Here is a 15,301-nt window from a genome sequence, read left to right as displayed (position 1 = left end):
CCTATGAGGAGAGGCTGAGGGAGCTGGGGGTGTTTAGCCTGGAGAAGAGGAGGTTCAGGGGGGACCTCATTGCTGTCTACAACTACCTGAAGGGGCATTGTAGCCAGGTGGGGTTGGTCTCTTCTGCCAGGCAAGCAGCAATAGAACAAGGGGACACAGTCTCAAGTTGCGCCAGGGGAGGCCTAGGCTGGATGTTAGGAGGAAGTTCTTGACAAGAGTGATTAACACTGGAATGGGCTGCCCAGGGAGGTGGTGGAGTCACCGTCCCTGGGGGTGTTCAAGTAATGCCTGGCTGAGGCACTTGGTGCCATGGTGTACTTGAGTGGACAGGGCTGGGTGCTAGGTTGGACTGGATGATCTTGGAGGTCTCTTCCAACCTGGTTGATTCTATGATTCTAAGTGCTGCGGAGATGGGTTCTGGCTCCTGTTGATACTTTTCCCGTAGTAGGTAGGAGCCAGGAGGAATCCAGACACTGGGAATGCACCAATATAACCTCCTTGGCAGATTTGGAAGTGCTGAGGCCAGCTGTCTGCCAGGTCAAGTGGGACCCTGCGCTTCCAGGCGCCCCCTGTTCCCAGTTCGGTGCTGAAATCATAGAGGAGTGCACACAGACCTCCCCTGGGTGCTGGAGGAGGGACGAGGCAGGCATGGCCCTCCCCTGGGGGCTCACAGGGGACACTGCAGCTCTTCTCGCCAGAGGGACAGGGTGGTCGACCAGGCTTCGGGCCCTTGGAGGAGGGGGGCAGCATGGTGGGTTTGTGGGTAAGCATGGGCAGGGTCGAGGCACGGTCCTCGCACCCTACGATAGCAGCACGGGCACTGACTGTTCACAGGTTAGGACGGCCCGTTCGGCTACTTAAGCAGAGTGCGTGGGGGCTCCCTGAAAGCTTCGTGTCTTTGTCGGCGACCAGGGGGAGGTTCTGCCAGTGCTGGGCAGCTGGCACCACAAGGAAGGGCAGCTGGGACGGCGGCACGCACTGCTCGGGCTCGGCCCGGTCACCTCGCCCTGGCGCTCACGGCCGCACCAGCACCCAGCAGGGCCGCACCAGGCACGGGCGGAGCCTTACCGCGGAGCCCCGCCCCTAGCTGGGGGTGGGACGCATGCGCAGTGCGTAGCTCCTACCTGTCAGCCGCGGAGAGGAGGCGGGGAGGGGACCGCGCGGCGCGGCGGGATGGAAGGGCTTATCCCGCTCGTCAACCGGCTGCAGGATGCTTTCGCAGCACTGGGCCAGAGCTGCCTGCTGGACCTGCCGCAGATTGCGGTGGTGGGCGGGCAGAGCGCCGGCAAGAGCTCGGTGCTGGAGAACTGTGTCTCCAGGTGAGGCGGCGGGCGCGACACCCCCCGCAGCCCCACCGGCTGCGCGCACCCTTCCAGCGGCTGCTCCCCGCTTCTAACGCACTTTTCGGGTCTCCGCCCTTAGTGCCGCATCCCCGTAGTGGCAGCGGGAGGCCGGTGGCCAGCGGGATGTACAAGCAGGGGACAGGGAGGGAGGACGGGTTCCCGACTCCGTACCGCCCGGGGATGCTCAGTGCGCTCCCCTGTGCCGCGGAGGCGGCGAGGCGGGCCCTGGCCCGCGGCGTCCTTCATTTGCGTGCTGCGGAGGAGCCGCCGCAACTCGAGTATGAGCGTGGCCGTGTGCCCGGTGCGGGGGTCTTCACTGATTTTGGGGCAAGAAATGTGTTTGGAGCCCCAGATTCTCATTGCAGTGGGCTTTCTGGATCTGGTCGGTTAACGATTCTCAGTCCTACGCTTCATGCAGACCCAATGTGCGTATGGCTATTAGCATCTTCCCTAAAAATAAGGCAGGAGGGGAAGCCAGATGATGGGGGTGGGCCTTTGGATGGACAGACTGTATCTCTGAAGATCTCCTGAGGTTGAACATGAACTTCATGTGCTGTTTCATAAAGTTCCTGCAGCGTTTGCTGCAGATAGCGTGCGGGCTGGTGGAGGCGGGGGAGGGGGAGGAGGTGGTTCCAGAGGAACATAGCTGCAATCGCGAAGAGCGTACAGGATCCAAAGTACTACTGTGTGTCGACAGCTGGGGAACTTTCATATGCAGAGGTCTTCGTTAAAGGTGACACCTAATGCTGAGTCTCACCACAACCTGGCCTTTGTGTCAGACTTCGATAGCTCTGGATGTGTGTAAAGCCTCTGCACGGTTCTTTATCTCCAGGGTTTGCTCTGTTAAACCTATGTTCTTTCTTATCTTTCTGCTTGAAGGCTGTAGCTAATTAGTGATGTTGACGGAACTGCCAGCCTTTCAAGTTAAAAAACACCAAGTGAGAACCTACTAAATCACTATTGTCAATCTAATAATTACAGCGTTTTTAAAACGAGCCTTTAAAAAGTATTTTTGCAGCCTTTTGACTTTTTGATCCGTGTGTCCCCAAAGCTGTGAAAGCCCATGTGCTGCGCAGGAAAAGCATCCTTGTAAGGATATTTTGGTCCCTGTGGCAAAGCTTTGTCTGCGGCAGCACCCACCTGTGATTAGGACTGAGTGTGATGGGCTGTGGGCTGATGTCTTTCTCTGAATCCAGCTGCTTTGCTGGAAGAGGTTACTGCTGCTGGATGCCTGTTTTTGCTTCTCTGCTAAAGGCATCTGCTCCATCTGATCCGTAGGTAGAGCTCCTCCCTCCCGTGCAGCCCTCTCCCTTCTCAGCCACCTGGAGCAAAACGAGAAAATAAGCAGTTTGTCCTGGTCTGGTCTCTTTGGACAAGAGGCTCCAACCAGCTGCAAAATGGGTTGTGGACGTTTCTAGGAAGAGTTATGGAGAAAAGCTAAGAACAATGACTTTTTTTCTCCCCTCCATGTAGTTATTCAACATGCAGCCTGCAGACACTACAAGAGAGTTTCTTCAGAGAAGAGCTTACAGACTGCTGTGGAGCACCACAGTGTCTCTGTCACATGGGATCTGAAATCTGGATTTTTTCAACTCTGTCTCAGAGTTCCACATAGCAGTTTTGTGCAGTAACATTTTAAGATACAGAATCAGAATCTGTAGTACCTCCCTACTTGCAAATTTGGAGCCTGTTGTAAATGTGACATTAAAATGCATAACTATTCCATGAGAACTAAGCAACTATTTTAACTTGTCTTTCCTCCAGACTGAGTAGATACGTGTGGTTAGCAGATGTGTGCTTGCTAAGCTGTGAAAACTTGACTGTGAATCCTCTGAACCAGATTAATAAATACCCAGATCAGGAGAGCATTTTGCTTGTCGAATCAGCAAAATGGCCTGTGGCTCTTTTGAGCAAGCCATAGGACATTCCTGTTTGTACAGGACAATGAAGCTACTCTCTGCAAACAAGTTCATTACATCTGCATCTGTCCTTCTTGTTAATGGTACATTTCATGATGTGTGTGATTTACCACAGGGTGAACACTAAGTAATAGCAACACAGCTTTGAAACTGGCATTAGAAAAAATGTTCTAGCATTGATCTGAAGTTTGAGCTTTAATCCTCATTTTTGTGTTTGGATTTTTTTTGTGTGTGTGTGGTGTTATCGTGTTGTTTTTTTTTTACTACATGAATCTTTATCATTAGTAGATTTTGAACTCTTAGTCTTCAGAGAGATATTCAAGATCTCCTCTCTCCAGGAGTAGCTGTAATTAGTATGAGGAAGGCATGCTGTCCTCTATGTGGAGGCCAGGGTCTTGCTACAAGTATGCTATTGGTTGATGACCTGAATATTTGTTACTGGAGCTCTAGTGAAGTTAGGCTCTTCTTAGGGTCAGATTGCTGCCTGTAGCTTCTAGACTGTTGTAGTCATTTCAGCCTTTCACAGGGCCTTTGTGCAAAGAGGATTTTTTTTCTCCACTTTCACAGAGAAAACCTGTTTTCTAGCTTGCAGGGGGTATCAGAGTTGAGCTTCTTTATGGAGTCAAGCAGCCCAGGAAATGTGTTTGGCTGTACTGTGTTACCCACCAGCTATGCATTGCTAGAATTTTCCAAGAGAGTTGTGGCTTGGGTGTCATTCTATAGGCTGGCAAATGGTTCTGGAAGTAGGATATAGATCCCGTTATCGCTGAAACTGCTGAATGACACATATCCATCACTGTCCCCAGGGTAGCACCAAGCCTTGTTTAGATGTGCACAGCATCCTTAGTTACTAGTAACAGTCAGTGAATATTTTGGGGTTAGTTTGTGGGTTTGAGCTACATTGGTGCTAGTGTTGCATGAAAACAAATGTTTGCCTGCTCCAGGAATTGTCTGACATCCAGGAATTGCTTGTGTCAATGTGGGAATGCTTGGAACAAGGCTGGAGTGCAGCAAGGTAGCTGTTACTGCTTCTATTAGGGTTAGCATCTGCTGAAGTATTTAGAGAGTTTACTCTTCCCTTACTGTTCCTCTGTGTGTAAGGAGGCTGCTGCTTTTCATAGTCAAGGACTGTGTTTGAAGGGTTTCTTCTCAGGATTCTGGTTATATTTAAATGGAAGGAGATTCCAGAGAGCACCTGAGGACAGCAGTCATTTCCATTTATGGGTTAGACCTTCATGTGTACTGTTCCTAACTGGAGCTCGTGGCACTTGTTAGAGTAAATTGTATTGCCTGAAGAGCCAATGTTCTTCTTATCTGCTTCTCTTTGTAATGGAAGTAAACGTGCCCTTAAAATATTGTGCCAGTATTTGAAGCAAAGGATCTGGTGCAACCTTCTGGTAGGAGTGGGTGGGAGAGAGGTTGCAAAGCGCAAAGCAGAGGCAAACGTCTAATACCAAACAGTTGCCAGTTGGAGACAGGCACTTCATCTGGTCTTACTCCTTTGCCACAGATGAGAGCAGGACTAGGACCTTGTATGTTGTTCTTTTTCAGCATCTTATCTTTAATAATAACAGGCTTACTTAAAACTAATGGCAGGAAGCAATCTCTTTGGAGAGAAAGCATTTTCTATTATTTCATGTATGCAGAAGGGCTTTTAAGGTAACGAAAGGCACAAATGGCAAGATCCCCTGTCAGTGTCTTTCTCCAGATTTTAATCAGAACCTTTCTTTAATCCTTTAAAATACCGAGAAATTAATAATTAGATTTCAGAATTGAAAGCTCTTTAGTTCCTGCTCTGCTTAATGCTGTATAAACTGCATGTAGCCAAATAACTGCTTTAGAAGAGATGTGAACTCCTGATTGTAAGCCCGTCAGTCATCATTAACCACGCACTTTCGTTTTAAGAGCCTGAGCTCTGGTTTTATAATGCAGCTTTACAGCTTTTCGTCTGAGATGCTTTTGATAATCTTATGGCCACTGCATGCCATTGATTATGATATATGTGCTAATTTTTATTTATTCATTTTTTCTAAATGGTGAATCCTTGTGTGCTCAGCTCATTTTTTTTTTTTTTGTCTGCTTGAGATGGCAGTTGTGAAAAGACTGCGTTGAGTCATTAGGGGGAGAAAAAGGAGGCTGAATCTGGCTGTTGAAGCAGAGAATGAGTCCAAAGAAAGTAGGCACTCAGATTGTCTTTTTCTTGGGGGAAACGTAGTTAAAACTGGTGCAGATATTTTATTCTTCTAGTTAGTAGTCATTGCCAGAAAAACTCTGACGGAGAGTTTTCCTCTGTGAAAGAGGCGTTAAGCAGTTGGAGATACAAGCTGAAATGTGGTGCTGTGCATTCTTAAGGATCTGGAAATGAGCATCAGCCACTCCTTTTCCTGACTAAGCCATTCTGCAGCTGTATTGTGTGTATTAGTCTAGTTATCAAAATACTCTGGTGCACTGAAAACAAGAATTGTTCTGTTAAATAGGAACAGCAGCAAATGAGGCTCATTTAGGTTTCTTCCTAAATTTACACTTGGAGGTTGCAGAACAAACTTGGACATTTAGATGGGATATCGATGGCCTAGTTTTGTCCTTCAGTGTAACTCTGTTGTGGATTTTAAGTTCTTTTTCATGTCAGGTCTTGAGAGCTGCTACATGCAAAGCCAAGGGAATGTGTGGTTAAAAGCAGATATGCAAAGAAATTTGCTGATTTTTATAAGTTTGACTTCCCTTCCATGTAAAGTAAAAGTTTCCCTCTAGAACTGCTTTGTGATCCATGTATCTTATTTCTGACTCTTGAATGTTACGAATTAAAAGATTTCTTCTATTTTAAGAAGGCTGTACCCTGTAATGAGATGCCGTGCAGGGAGCCCTGACCGAGGGTCCAGCAGAGGGCTATGAGGATGATTAGGGGGCTGGAGGGCATGGCTTATGAGGAGAGGCTGAGGGACCTGGGGCTGTTTAGTCTGGAGAAGAGAAGACGTATAGGGGATTTGATAAATGTTTATAAGTATCTGAAAGCTGGCCGGGAGAAGGGGAGGGACAGGCTCTGCTCACTTGCTCCCTGGGATAGGACAAGGAGCAACGGGTGTAAGTTGCAGCAAAAGAGGTTCTGCCTCAACACAAGGAGGAAGTTCTTTATTGCAAGGGTTCCAGAGCACTGGAACAGGTTCCCCAGGGAGGTCGTGCAGTCTCCTTCTCTGGAGACTTTCAAGGCCTGTCTGGATGTGTTCCTCTGTGATCTGTGTTAGATAGTATTGTCCTGCTCTGGCAGGGGGGTTGGACTCGATGATCTCTTTGAGTCCCTTCCAACCCCTAACATCCCAGTCTGGTCTTGAGTGCCTACTGAGAAATCAGTGCTACAAATTCAGTGCCAGTTGTTACTGGCAATCCATCAAAGTATTGAAGATGGCTGCACAGCTCTGATGACTTTTGAAGATGAGTAGTGAGAGGTTTGTGTGGGTGGTTTTGGTTTTTTTCAGGTATCCCCTTTGCAGAAACTTTCTGATTCTGAAAATGCAACCAGTTTGTGTGACTCTAGGCTCTTATATAATGTTGTAAATCCCAGCACTCACTGCCTACAGGACGGAGCCCATGCCTGGGATTTTGTAGTGTTAAAATCAATGGGTAGCAAGCTGTCTTGCTCATTCTTGATGGGCATTGCTCCCATTGTTGTTTCAGGCTCGACTTACTCGCCTTTATAGAGAAGATAGAAAACAAGACTTTCTAGTTTAGATAAATAGAAGTTAACTATGTAATTGTTTGGACATTCACCTGTAAATATAGGGAGTGTTGCTGCTGCGGCTTGCAGAAGAGAGATAAGGACACTTTTCTCTCCCACTGCTTTACTGTATGACCACAGGCTGGTTTTTAAACATTACCTGCTTCCTTATCCACAGGTATAAGTCTTGAGTCTTTACTCTGTCGTGTTCCTTTTAAATTGTGTGTGTTCCTAAAGGAAGATGTTAGCATATACTCTTAATAAAATCAGGGTGGGATAACTGTTTTGTAGACTAAAGCTTGCTGTTATGCATTTCTGCACTGTGAGGGTGATGGAACACTGGAACAAGTTGCCCAAGGAAGTGGTTGAAGCCCTTTCCCTGGAGATACTCAAGGTGAGGCTCAACAGGACTCTGGGCAACCTGATTTAGTTGAGGATGTCCCTGCTGACTGCAGGGTTGGAGGGGTTGGACTGGATGGCCTTTGGAGGTCCCTTCCAACCCAGACCATTCTATGTTTTCTCTTCGTGTGATGGCTGCTTTATATATCTATATCGCATTAAAAGTTGAGTGTTGGGTTCTGCTTGGAACAGCTGAGATGCAGCAATGTTTCTTCTTCCCCCAAAGTAGATCAGTTTGTGCCTATCTTCTTGTGGGTAAGATCTTGGTGTCTGCCTGTCACAAAGCCCTAAGACTATAGCTTAGCCATTGAGGACTTGTGTTTGTGATTTGTTATCCATCAGCTGATCAGTGAGCAAATTGATGATATTCTAAGTATTGATAGGTTTCTTAAACAAGGTCTGGCTAGACTGGAAGCACAGAGAGGCAGAATCCATTTTTTATTTTTTTCTATTTGATTTTTTTTACTGTTGTTGGGTTTTGTTTTAAACAGTAAAGCTCAAAATAGGGCCTTCTAGTAAATAGAAGCTTGTGAACTACCCTTGTTTGCTGTGCTTGTGTGTAATGGGCTATCGGGAATCCCTTCAGTGCTGGATGTCTGCAGTGTAAAGCCTGTAGTGTAAATATGCTGAGAGCAGGAAATGAGCATTATTTAACTGTGACCTTGCATCTTTTTCTTCAGCAAGTTGCCCTGAGATGAACAAGGCAGCATTATTGAACTAGAGAGGAGCAAAATCCCATTTAACTGCATGCTAGGCTTTGATGTACTGCCAAGTACTGTGGTCTGTGATAGCCTCTGGGATGCAAGGGAGACTGTAGCTGTAGATAAGAGAGGTTTTCATCTGAAGGGTCTAGTAATAGTATCAGCTTTCATAATTTGTGTGTGTATGTTATGCTTTTCATTCAATACCTGGCTTGGTATTTCTGCATCCTAGTTCCTGTGCAAAATAACCAAGATTTCGTTCTTCAGATATGCAGGAGATTTACTCTTTGCTCTGTTTCCCACCCTCAGAGACAATATCAAAGCCAGAGGTAATCTCAAGTACTCAGTAGTTTGTTTACTACTTATGGTGCAGATACCAGAAAACGTGCTTAGCCGTAGGAGGATGCTCTAGGACAGTCTGTGTGTAACTCGCCTGCAGAGACTCGGCAGGGCTCTGTGTATTGAGTATGAGAACCACATCTCTAGCACAACAGTGGATGAAGTGGGCTATGTTCCAGAGCTATTCAGCAGCAAAGCTGGAAGCTGCTGTAGAAATTGTAGCATAATCCATCTGAGGCAGTGTTGTGCCCCTGCGTGCTCCCCTGTTAATTTGTTCAGGTGTTAAACATTGACAGAAGATCCCCAATGTCTGTCAGATCTAGGCAACAGGATGAAAAACCTTAGGAGTCTAGGCTGACACCTCCAGCCTTATGACTTTATTAGTGTTCTGGAAAACACCAGAGTGAAATGCTGCTTTGGTCCAACTCCTAGTATAAAAAAAATCTCGTGGTAGTCAGGTTCTGGTGAGTTGAGAGATGTGAGATCAAAGCTGATACTAAATTTCAATATTTAGCTTAACAGACCTTACGTTGTCCTAGACAATATATTAATTTGCACACACTACAGGCTCAAAGCGGGGGAACAGGCAGGTAAAAAAGAATGAAATGGTCAGAAAAGAGAGGTTGAGAGATTTGGATTATTTCTTTTGGAAGCATCCCTCTTTCCCTTTTCTTACTCTAGTTGGTTTTCTGTCTGTAAATTCAGGCTGTCGTTGTACTGCAGTTCTCATTGTGTTTACATCTTGGAGGGAGCAGAAGAATTGAATGCATTTATATTCCAGCTCTGCAGTTATCTGTAATGGCAGGTATTGTACCAAGGTGTTTGACACCTTGTCCCCTACAAAAGAAATGAATGTATTTTCACAGTGCTTCTGGAGAGGCAAAGTGTTTTGAATTGGTCTGACCTGTGGCGTAGCTGATTTTATGCTATACCGTTGCTTAAGAAGTCTATATTCAGGACGGTCTGATTTACAGGGAAGGGCAGGAGTTTGTTTTGTGTGGCGTTTTGATGATGGCATGGCAATCTGCAGTATCTAAATGTTCTGTCGTGACAGAGTACCCCGAGGTGAATTAATTGCTAAAGTCAAGTAATTACATGGCAGTCAGCTTCATGTTCCTGATGCCTGCAGTGTCAGGGACATGTTGTGCTTCTGATCCTTGCAGTCAGATTTTGTTTCTTATGCTGTTTGACTATATTATAGAGAAAATCTTTTGACATATTTTCTAAAGAAACATTGTTAATAGTATTTGGCAGCTGTAATTAACACCCCCACACACCTTCTGTTTAGAGCACTGACAACAATTTAAAACGAGTAAAGGATTTTGGTTGCTCATTTCTTATATTGAGGTACAAAATCTTGCTGCATTAGTATTCATCCTGAGAATGGATGGGCTTTTGTGCACCGACATCCTATGCAAATTAGTCCTTTCCTAAGAGCAAACATATCTGACGAGGGAGAATACAGTTGTCCAGCAAAGTCTGCTTTATTCTTTTCAACACAAAAATTCTGTGAATTGTTGGGGTTTTTTTCTTTTGTGTTTTGTGGTTTCTTCCTCTCCAACCCCTCGCTTGGAATTGATGGAGAGCACCGTGGGGCAGGAAGTAGCAGAAGCTTTTGTGAAATCTTAAAAGAGAAAGAAGGGGGGGGGGGGGGGGGGGGGGGGGGGGGGGGGAAGGGCATTTTCACAAATGGAATTAGGATGATGCAGCAAAGTTTTGGATGCCTGCCAGGGAGGACAGATGCATCGTGCATACAGTGGCTCGCCGACGAGCCTCCACATTGGCAGCTTCCCGATCTGTTAATACAGCAAGCCTACAGCCCTAGCATAATCACTGCAAACAGAGCACTGTTCATCTTACCACTTTGGTGGTTTTCCCTGGCATGTTTTCAGAGCTGGATATGGTAGGTTTTTAGTCTTATAAACCTTACTGAGACTTTAAAACTTTCTATTGCACATGAAGTACCTTCTTTAATACTAGGAAGTGCTTGCCATTTTCTGTGCAGAAACACAACGTCACTGCTGTCCAAATAGGGTGTTAGATTTAAGGTACTGCTAATGATCTGTTCCTTCTTCAGCTTCTGTTTCCTACTTTGGAGAACCTGTTGACTTTAGTCATGCTTAATGGAAGGCTTCACCATTGGGACCAGAGTAATCTTTGGCACTGTTTTTCTAATAGCCCTATAATGTTTACTTTAATGAAGGAAATGTACTAATTTTTGGCTGCTTGTTGAGCAGAAATGCTGCTGCTACTTGAAGAGAGCTTCTTCCAGATGAGAGAAGTATAATGACAGTGATTTTTGAGATTGCTCTTCTCCAGTCTTCTGCATGAGGAGGAAATCTCAAGCTTTGCTTTCCTGCCTTGGCAGTGTCTAAGCATTGTCAGCGAACTCACTTGATATGGGGGTGTCCAGCTAGTGTGTGTGAAATCACTTGCCATCTCATTTTATGTTCTTCAAGGGCTTTCCAAAAATACCTTATTTCTCACCTTCAGAGTCAGTACTCCCCATATTTCCATGGTTAGATCTGCTTGGGTTTGTTTGCTTATTATGTCCTATTTTCCTCTGGATTTTTGTGTAGTTGGTTTCAAGTCTATAATGGAGTAGGGAAGGGGAGAACCAAAGAGGTGTAGCAGGCTGTTAGGTTGCAGTGCTGTGTAAGATTATTTTTTTAAATTATTCTTACTGACTCAACTTGTGTGCTTACCTAAAAGTGAGGGATAATTGGGGTGTCCCTGCTTTGGCTGATCAGTTCAGCAGGTCGGCAATGGTGGTGAAGGACACCACTGAGATGGAAAATGACTTCACAAGAACACCAAGTCTATCCACTGTACTCGATAGGAAGAGATAGTTTACAACCCTAGGATGTCTGAATACTCAGCTTCTCAACCCTAAAGACAAACCCAAATCACAAGGGCTGCAGTGTGTAGTTACTGCTGAGTATTGGACTGCATCTCGATTTAGCAGGTTACTTAAAGTGATCTCTCAGCTGAAGGAAGATTTACCTTGAAAGAGTGATTACTGCCGGCTGAGATGAAACTTCATTGGAGGGCTTGAACTAAGCACTAAAAATCATAAGGATGCCAGCATCTGTGCTGTGTGGTTTACAAAAAAACTCTGGAAAGATACTGATACTGAGTTTTAGGAGATCACTAAAAAGCCACAACCTCTTCATGCATTTGGCTTGCCTAGTAGTCTTAATTAAGATAGTCATTGCTTTTCAGTAAAGATTAGTTATTTCAGTAGATCTTCATGTAAGCCCAGTTATGTTAGGCTGACATTTTGCAGCCACTGAACAAAGCTGTGGGAGACTCTGCTGAGTGACAGTTGCTCTGCCAACACAAAAGACATTTACTCTTCTGTAACTAATGAGAGGAGGTGAGGGATCAAGTGCTGACTGGTAATAAGAATTGATCTCTGTGCTTTGAGCTAATGAGGAAGAGCATCTATAGCCAAATAGCAGTGTGATGTAGGAAGTGATGTCTACTACTGTATTACTGAAAAAGAAAAAGGTACATGGTTGAGTACATCAAAGCACAACAGAGGTAGTGCCATGAGGCTTTTGTGACTCCTCGAAAATGTGTCCCAGGATTATCTTTGTACTGTCATCTGGAGGGTGGAGGAAGTGTGCTTCCAAAGGCACTAAGGAAGAATAAATACAGTGGTGTAGTGTTAGTGATGACAAACCTCCTCTGAGAAAGCAGCTGATACGAATTTAACTCTTAATGCCTCTTCTTAAATGCAAAGTGCACGTCCTTTTGCTTGGACAGGCTTTGCCATGAACAAGAGTGGGTGAAGGACCTGTTGCTGAATCTTCTATGGTGTAGGTGACTACATCAACAGCAAGTGAGACAGACAGAACACGTCTGCCAAAATAAGTCTTCAGATGTATATTTTTACCATTAAGAATTCTTTAGTTCTAAAGTAACTGATTTTGATTTGTGGGTTTTAGAAAGTGAACCTGAGAAAAGACTTCAGAAGTTACTAATGTCTGTCTTAGTAGGGTCATGCTGGACCATGCCTTTCCCTGGTTTGCTCTTCTGTAGTGCTTTGCTTTTCCCTGTTTTGTTCTTTTGCTCTGAGGCTACACATGATAAATGCAAGAAAAGTAAAAGCTTTTTGTCATACTTCTGTACAGTGTCCATTTGACACTGGACTGGAAGATGCTTGGCTGTGTAGGCATGTGTAGGTGTTCACTGTGAACCACTGTGTTCAGTTGCACAAGATATGGGTATCAGCTGCCAGTACGAGCTACAAGGACTCCTCGTGTGCCAGGCTGGAGTTGCATAAAACAATAAACACTGTGTTGGAAAAAAGCCCAGAAAAACTGTTGACTTTGGACATAATTGCTTCCTGTTGCAATTGAAGCTGCAGTCCTTGACAAATCTTGGGAATAAAGGCTTGTGTGGCAGTGTTGTTTGTGTGAGCAGCCTGTGGAATACGACCTTCCTGCACTTGATGAAAGGATAATAGAAAAAACTTTTATAAGGAATGTTGCCAATGTTTGGCAAAATGAAATAGATTTAGTTGGGTTATCTGTGCTCTTCTGTGTGAGAATTATAACTGTTTTTATCCTGGACCTCTCTAGTTTCTATGCTTTCTGAAAAATGTGGAGACTTTTCCTTTAGAAGGATTATGGTTTTGATAGGTCACCAGCATCAGTTTTGCTTGCTACCAGCTCTTTAATTAGTGCAGTTACTGTGTAATCATTGACATTTTCTTCCATTATTTGATTTCCTTGATTCCTCCTGTGTTTTATATGAATTAATGATATTGGTATTAATGTCAGTTCATCACCATTTATCTTGTAATACTGACTATGTAATTGATGAAAGTGGGGCATATTTTTCAGTTCTTTACTGGCAAAGTAAAGCAGATTTAAGTTACTCTTTGGAAATGATAATTAAGCTTTAAGTAGTGGCTGCATTGTTGCTCTTTATGCAAACTGAAGATTCTCTTGTTTTGTCTTTATTTTGGTTTATTTTTTAACATAATAAGTGTTGGTAGTGTGCTAGAGAGCAGTTCCAGAGGGGTAATGAATGTGAGGTTAGATTTTTTTTCCAAATTTAATATTGTTTATTAATTTTGATATTCAGAACTGTCACCACCCCTGACCACTAATTTTAATAATAATTGGTTCTTCACACAGTCATGGAAACATTCTACAGAGGAATAACTGGATCTAGAAATAATTAGCAAAAATACATAAGCATGAACTGAACTGGAAGAGAAGGTTCTTGCGGTCAATATACCGCTTGCAGTTAATGTACTGCTTGCTCACTAGATGGACTCAAGGAACTCCTTTCTGCTTGTGGCAGAAGACAATGGTGAATTACAAGAGGCTTTGAGTATTTACTCACAAAATTATCTCCTGGCTCGTGGGGCTAGCTACAGCTTCATACAGTACCCAAATGCTTTTAAGGAATTCTGTTACTGTCTTGTTAGCTTCTGAGACTTCTGATTCTTCCCAGGCTTCACAGAGTTCTGGGAAGGAGGCAGACAGTCTCTGACTTTATATCTTGCTCTTCTGGATGATCTCTGGTTCTGCAGGACTTCCCATCTTGGCAGACTTTCAGGTGTAGGCAAGATGTCTTGTGATGTGCACACTGGGCACGATGTCAGGCTGGCTATGCAGGCTGATCACATAGAGCCTGTTCCTGGTAAACTCGAGGCAGGGTAGTTTCCAAGCAAACAAACTCAGAGCATCAGGGTTTGTTACGTTGTGGCAGAGCTAGCTTATAGCATGGCAAGATGCAATAAGGTAGTAAGGCAGTGTACTGCCAGGAACAGAGAGCAATATCAGCAGGCATGAATACAATGGCAGAGCACATTGTGTTACCTGCGTATCACTTTTTATCAATGTAGCCCAAGACTAATGGGCCTTTGGACAAAGAATATCCAATCAGGATGTCACTTTGCCAGGCTTGACCATATTAGGTGAAGCCATAGGGTTGCTTTACCCAAAATTTGGGAAAAGCACAGACCTTGCACAAGGCAGGCACAAGCTAAGCATATGTTATGAAGGGGAAATTAATTAATGTGAGATTATATTTTTTTCAAAATTAATATTGAAGGCAGTGGTGAATTACAAAGGCTTTAAGCATTTACTCACAAAATGCTATTTCCCAACACACAGGGCTAAACTACAGCTTCAGTCAGTATCCAAACGCTTTCAGGGAATTCTGTCTTTCTTGTCAACCACTGAGACTTCTGATCCAGGCTTCAGAGAGCTGGGGAAAGGAGGCAGACAATCTCTGATCTGGTCCTCTGGACGATCTGTGTATCTCCAGGACTTCCTGTCTTGGCAGGAGACTTTCAGATGTAGGCAGGATGTCTTGTGATGTGCAGTCTCAGCACAATGTCATGCTGGCTATGCAGGCTGATTGCGTGGAGGCATTTAGAGCCTGTCCTTGGTAAACTTGTGACAGTGGAGTTTCCAGGCAAACAATAAGGCAGTAAGCAATGGCAGCAGGGAACAGCAAGCACAAATACAATGGCAGAGCACATGTTGTGTTTACCTGTCTATCTGTTTTTATCAGTGTCAGCCAAAACTAATGGGCCTTTGGACACAGAACAGCCAATTAGAATGGCAGCTAGCCAAGCTTGACCATATTAGGTGAAGCCATAGGCTTGCTTTACCCAAATTTGGGAAAAGCATAGGCCTTGCACAAGGCAGGCACAAGCCAAGCATGTGTACCTTGTTTACCATAGGAGAAAAATATGCCTAGGCAAGCCAGGATGTGTATGAGCCAATTTTGGCCTATTCAAGCCTGCCATGACAAGAGCTCCTAAATGAAAATTCATCCTCTACCTGGAAATCCCCTTGGACTATATTATGTTTACATTTTGGCTGTTTGATATGTGTCTTTCTTTATGTACATTATAGTCCT

At 44.6% G+C, this 15,301-nt stretch overlaps 1 protein-coding gene across 4 annotated transcripts in view; it reads left to right on the top strand.

The window, feature by feature from the left end:
• Positions 1–1,133: 1,133 nt before the first annotated feature.
• Positions 1,134–15,301, top strand: part of DNM3 (dynamin 3) — a 234,570-nt gene continuing 220,402 nt past the window's right edge. For all 4 annotated transcript variants that reach the window (XM_064147248.1, XM_064147247.1, XM_064147246.1 and 1 more), the window contains exon 1: positions 1,134–1,319. In XM_064147248.1, the coding sequence (XP_064003318.1) occupies positions 1,174–1,319 (146 nt within the window). In that variant the 5' untranslated portion in view covers positions 1,134–1,173. The remainder of the gene's footprint in view (positions 1,320–15,301) is intronic.

The sequence above is a fragment of the Pogoniulus pusillus genome, chromosome 8 (assembly GCF_015220805.1).
Source record: "Pogoniulus pusillus isolate bPogPus1 chromosome 8, bPogPus1.pri, whole genome shotgun sequence".
NCBI classification, from domain to species: Eukaryota; Metazoa; Chordata; class Aves; order Piciformes; family Lybiidae; genus Pogoniulus; species Pogoniulus pusillus.
This window is presented reverse-complemented; position numbering and strand designations above follow the sequence as displayed.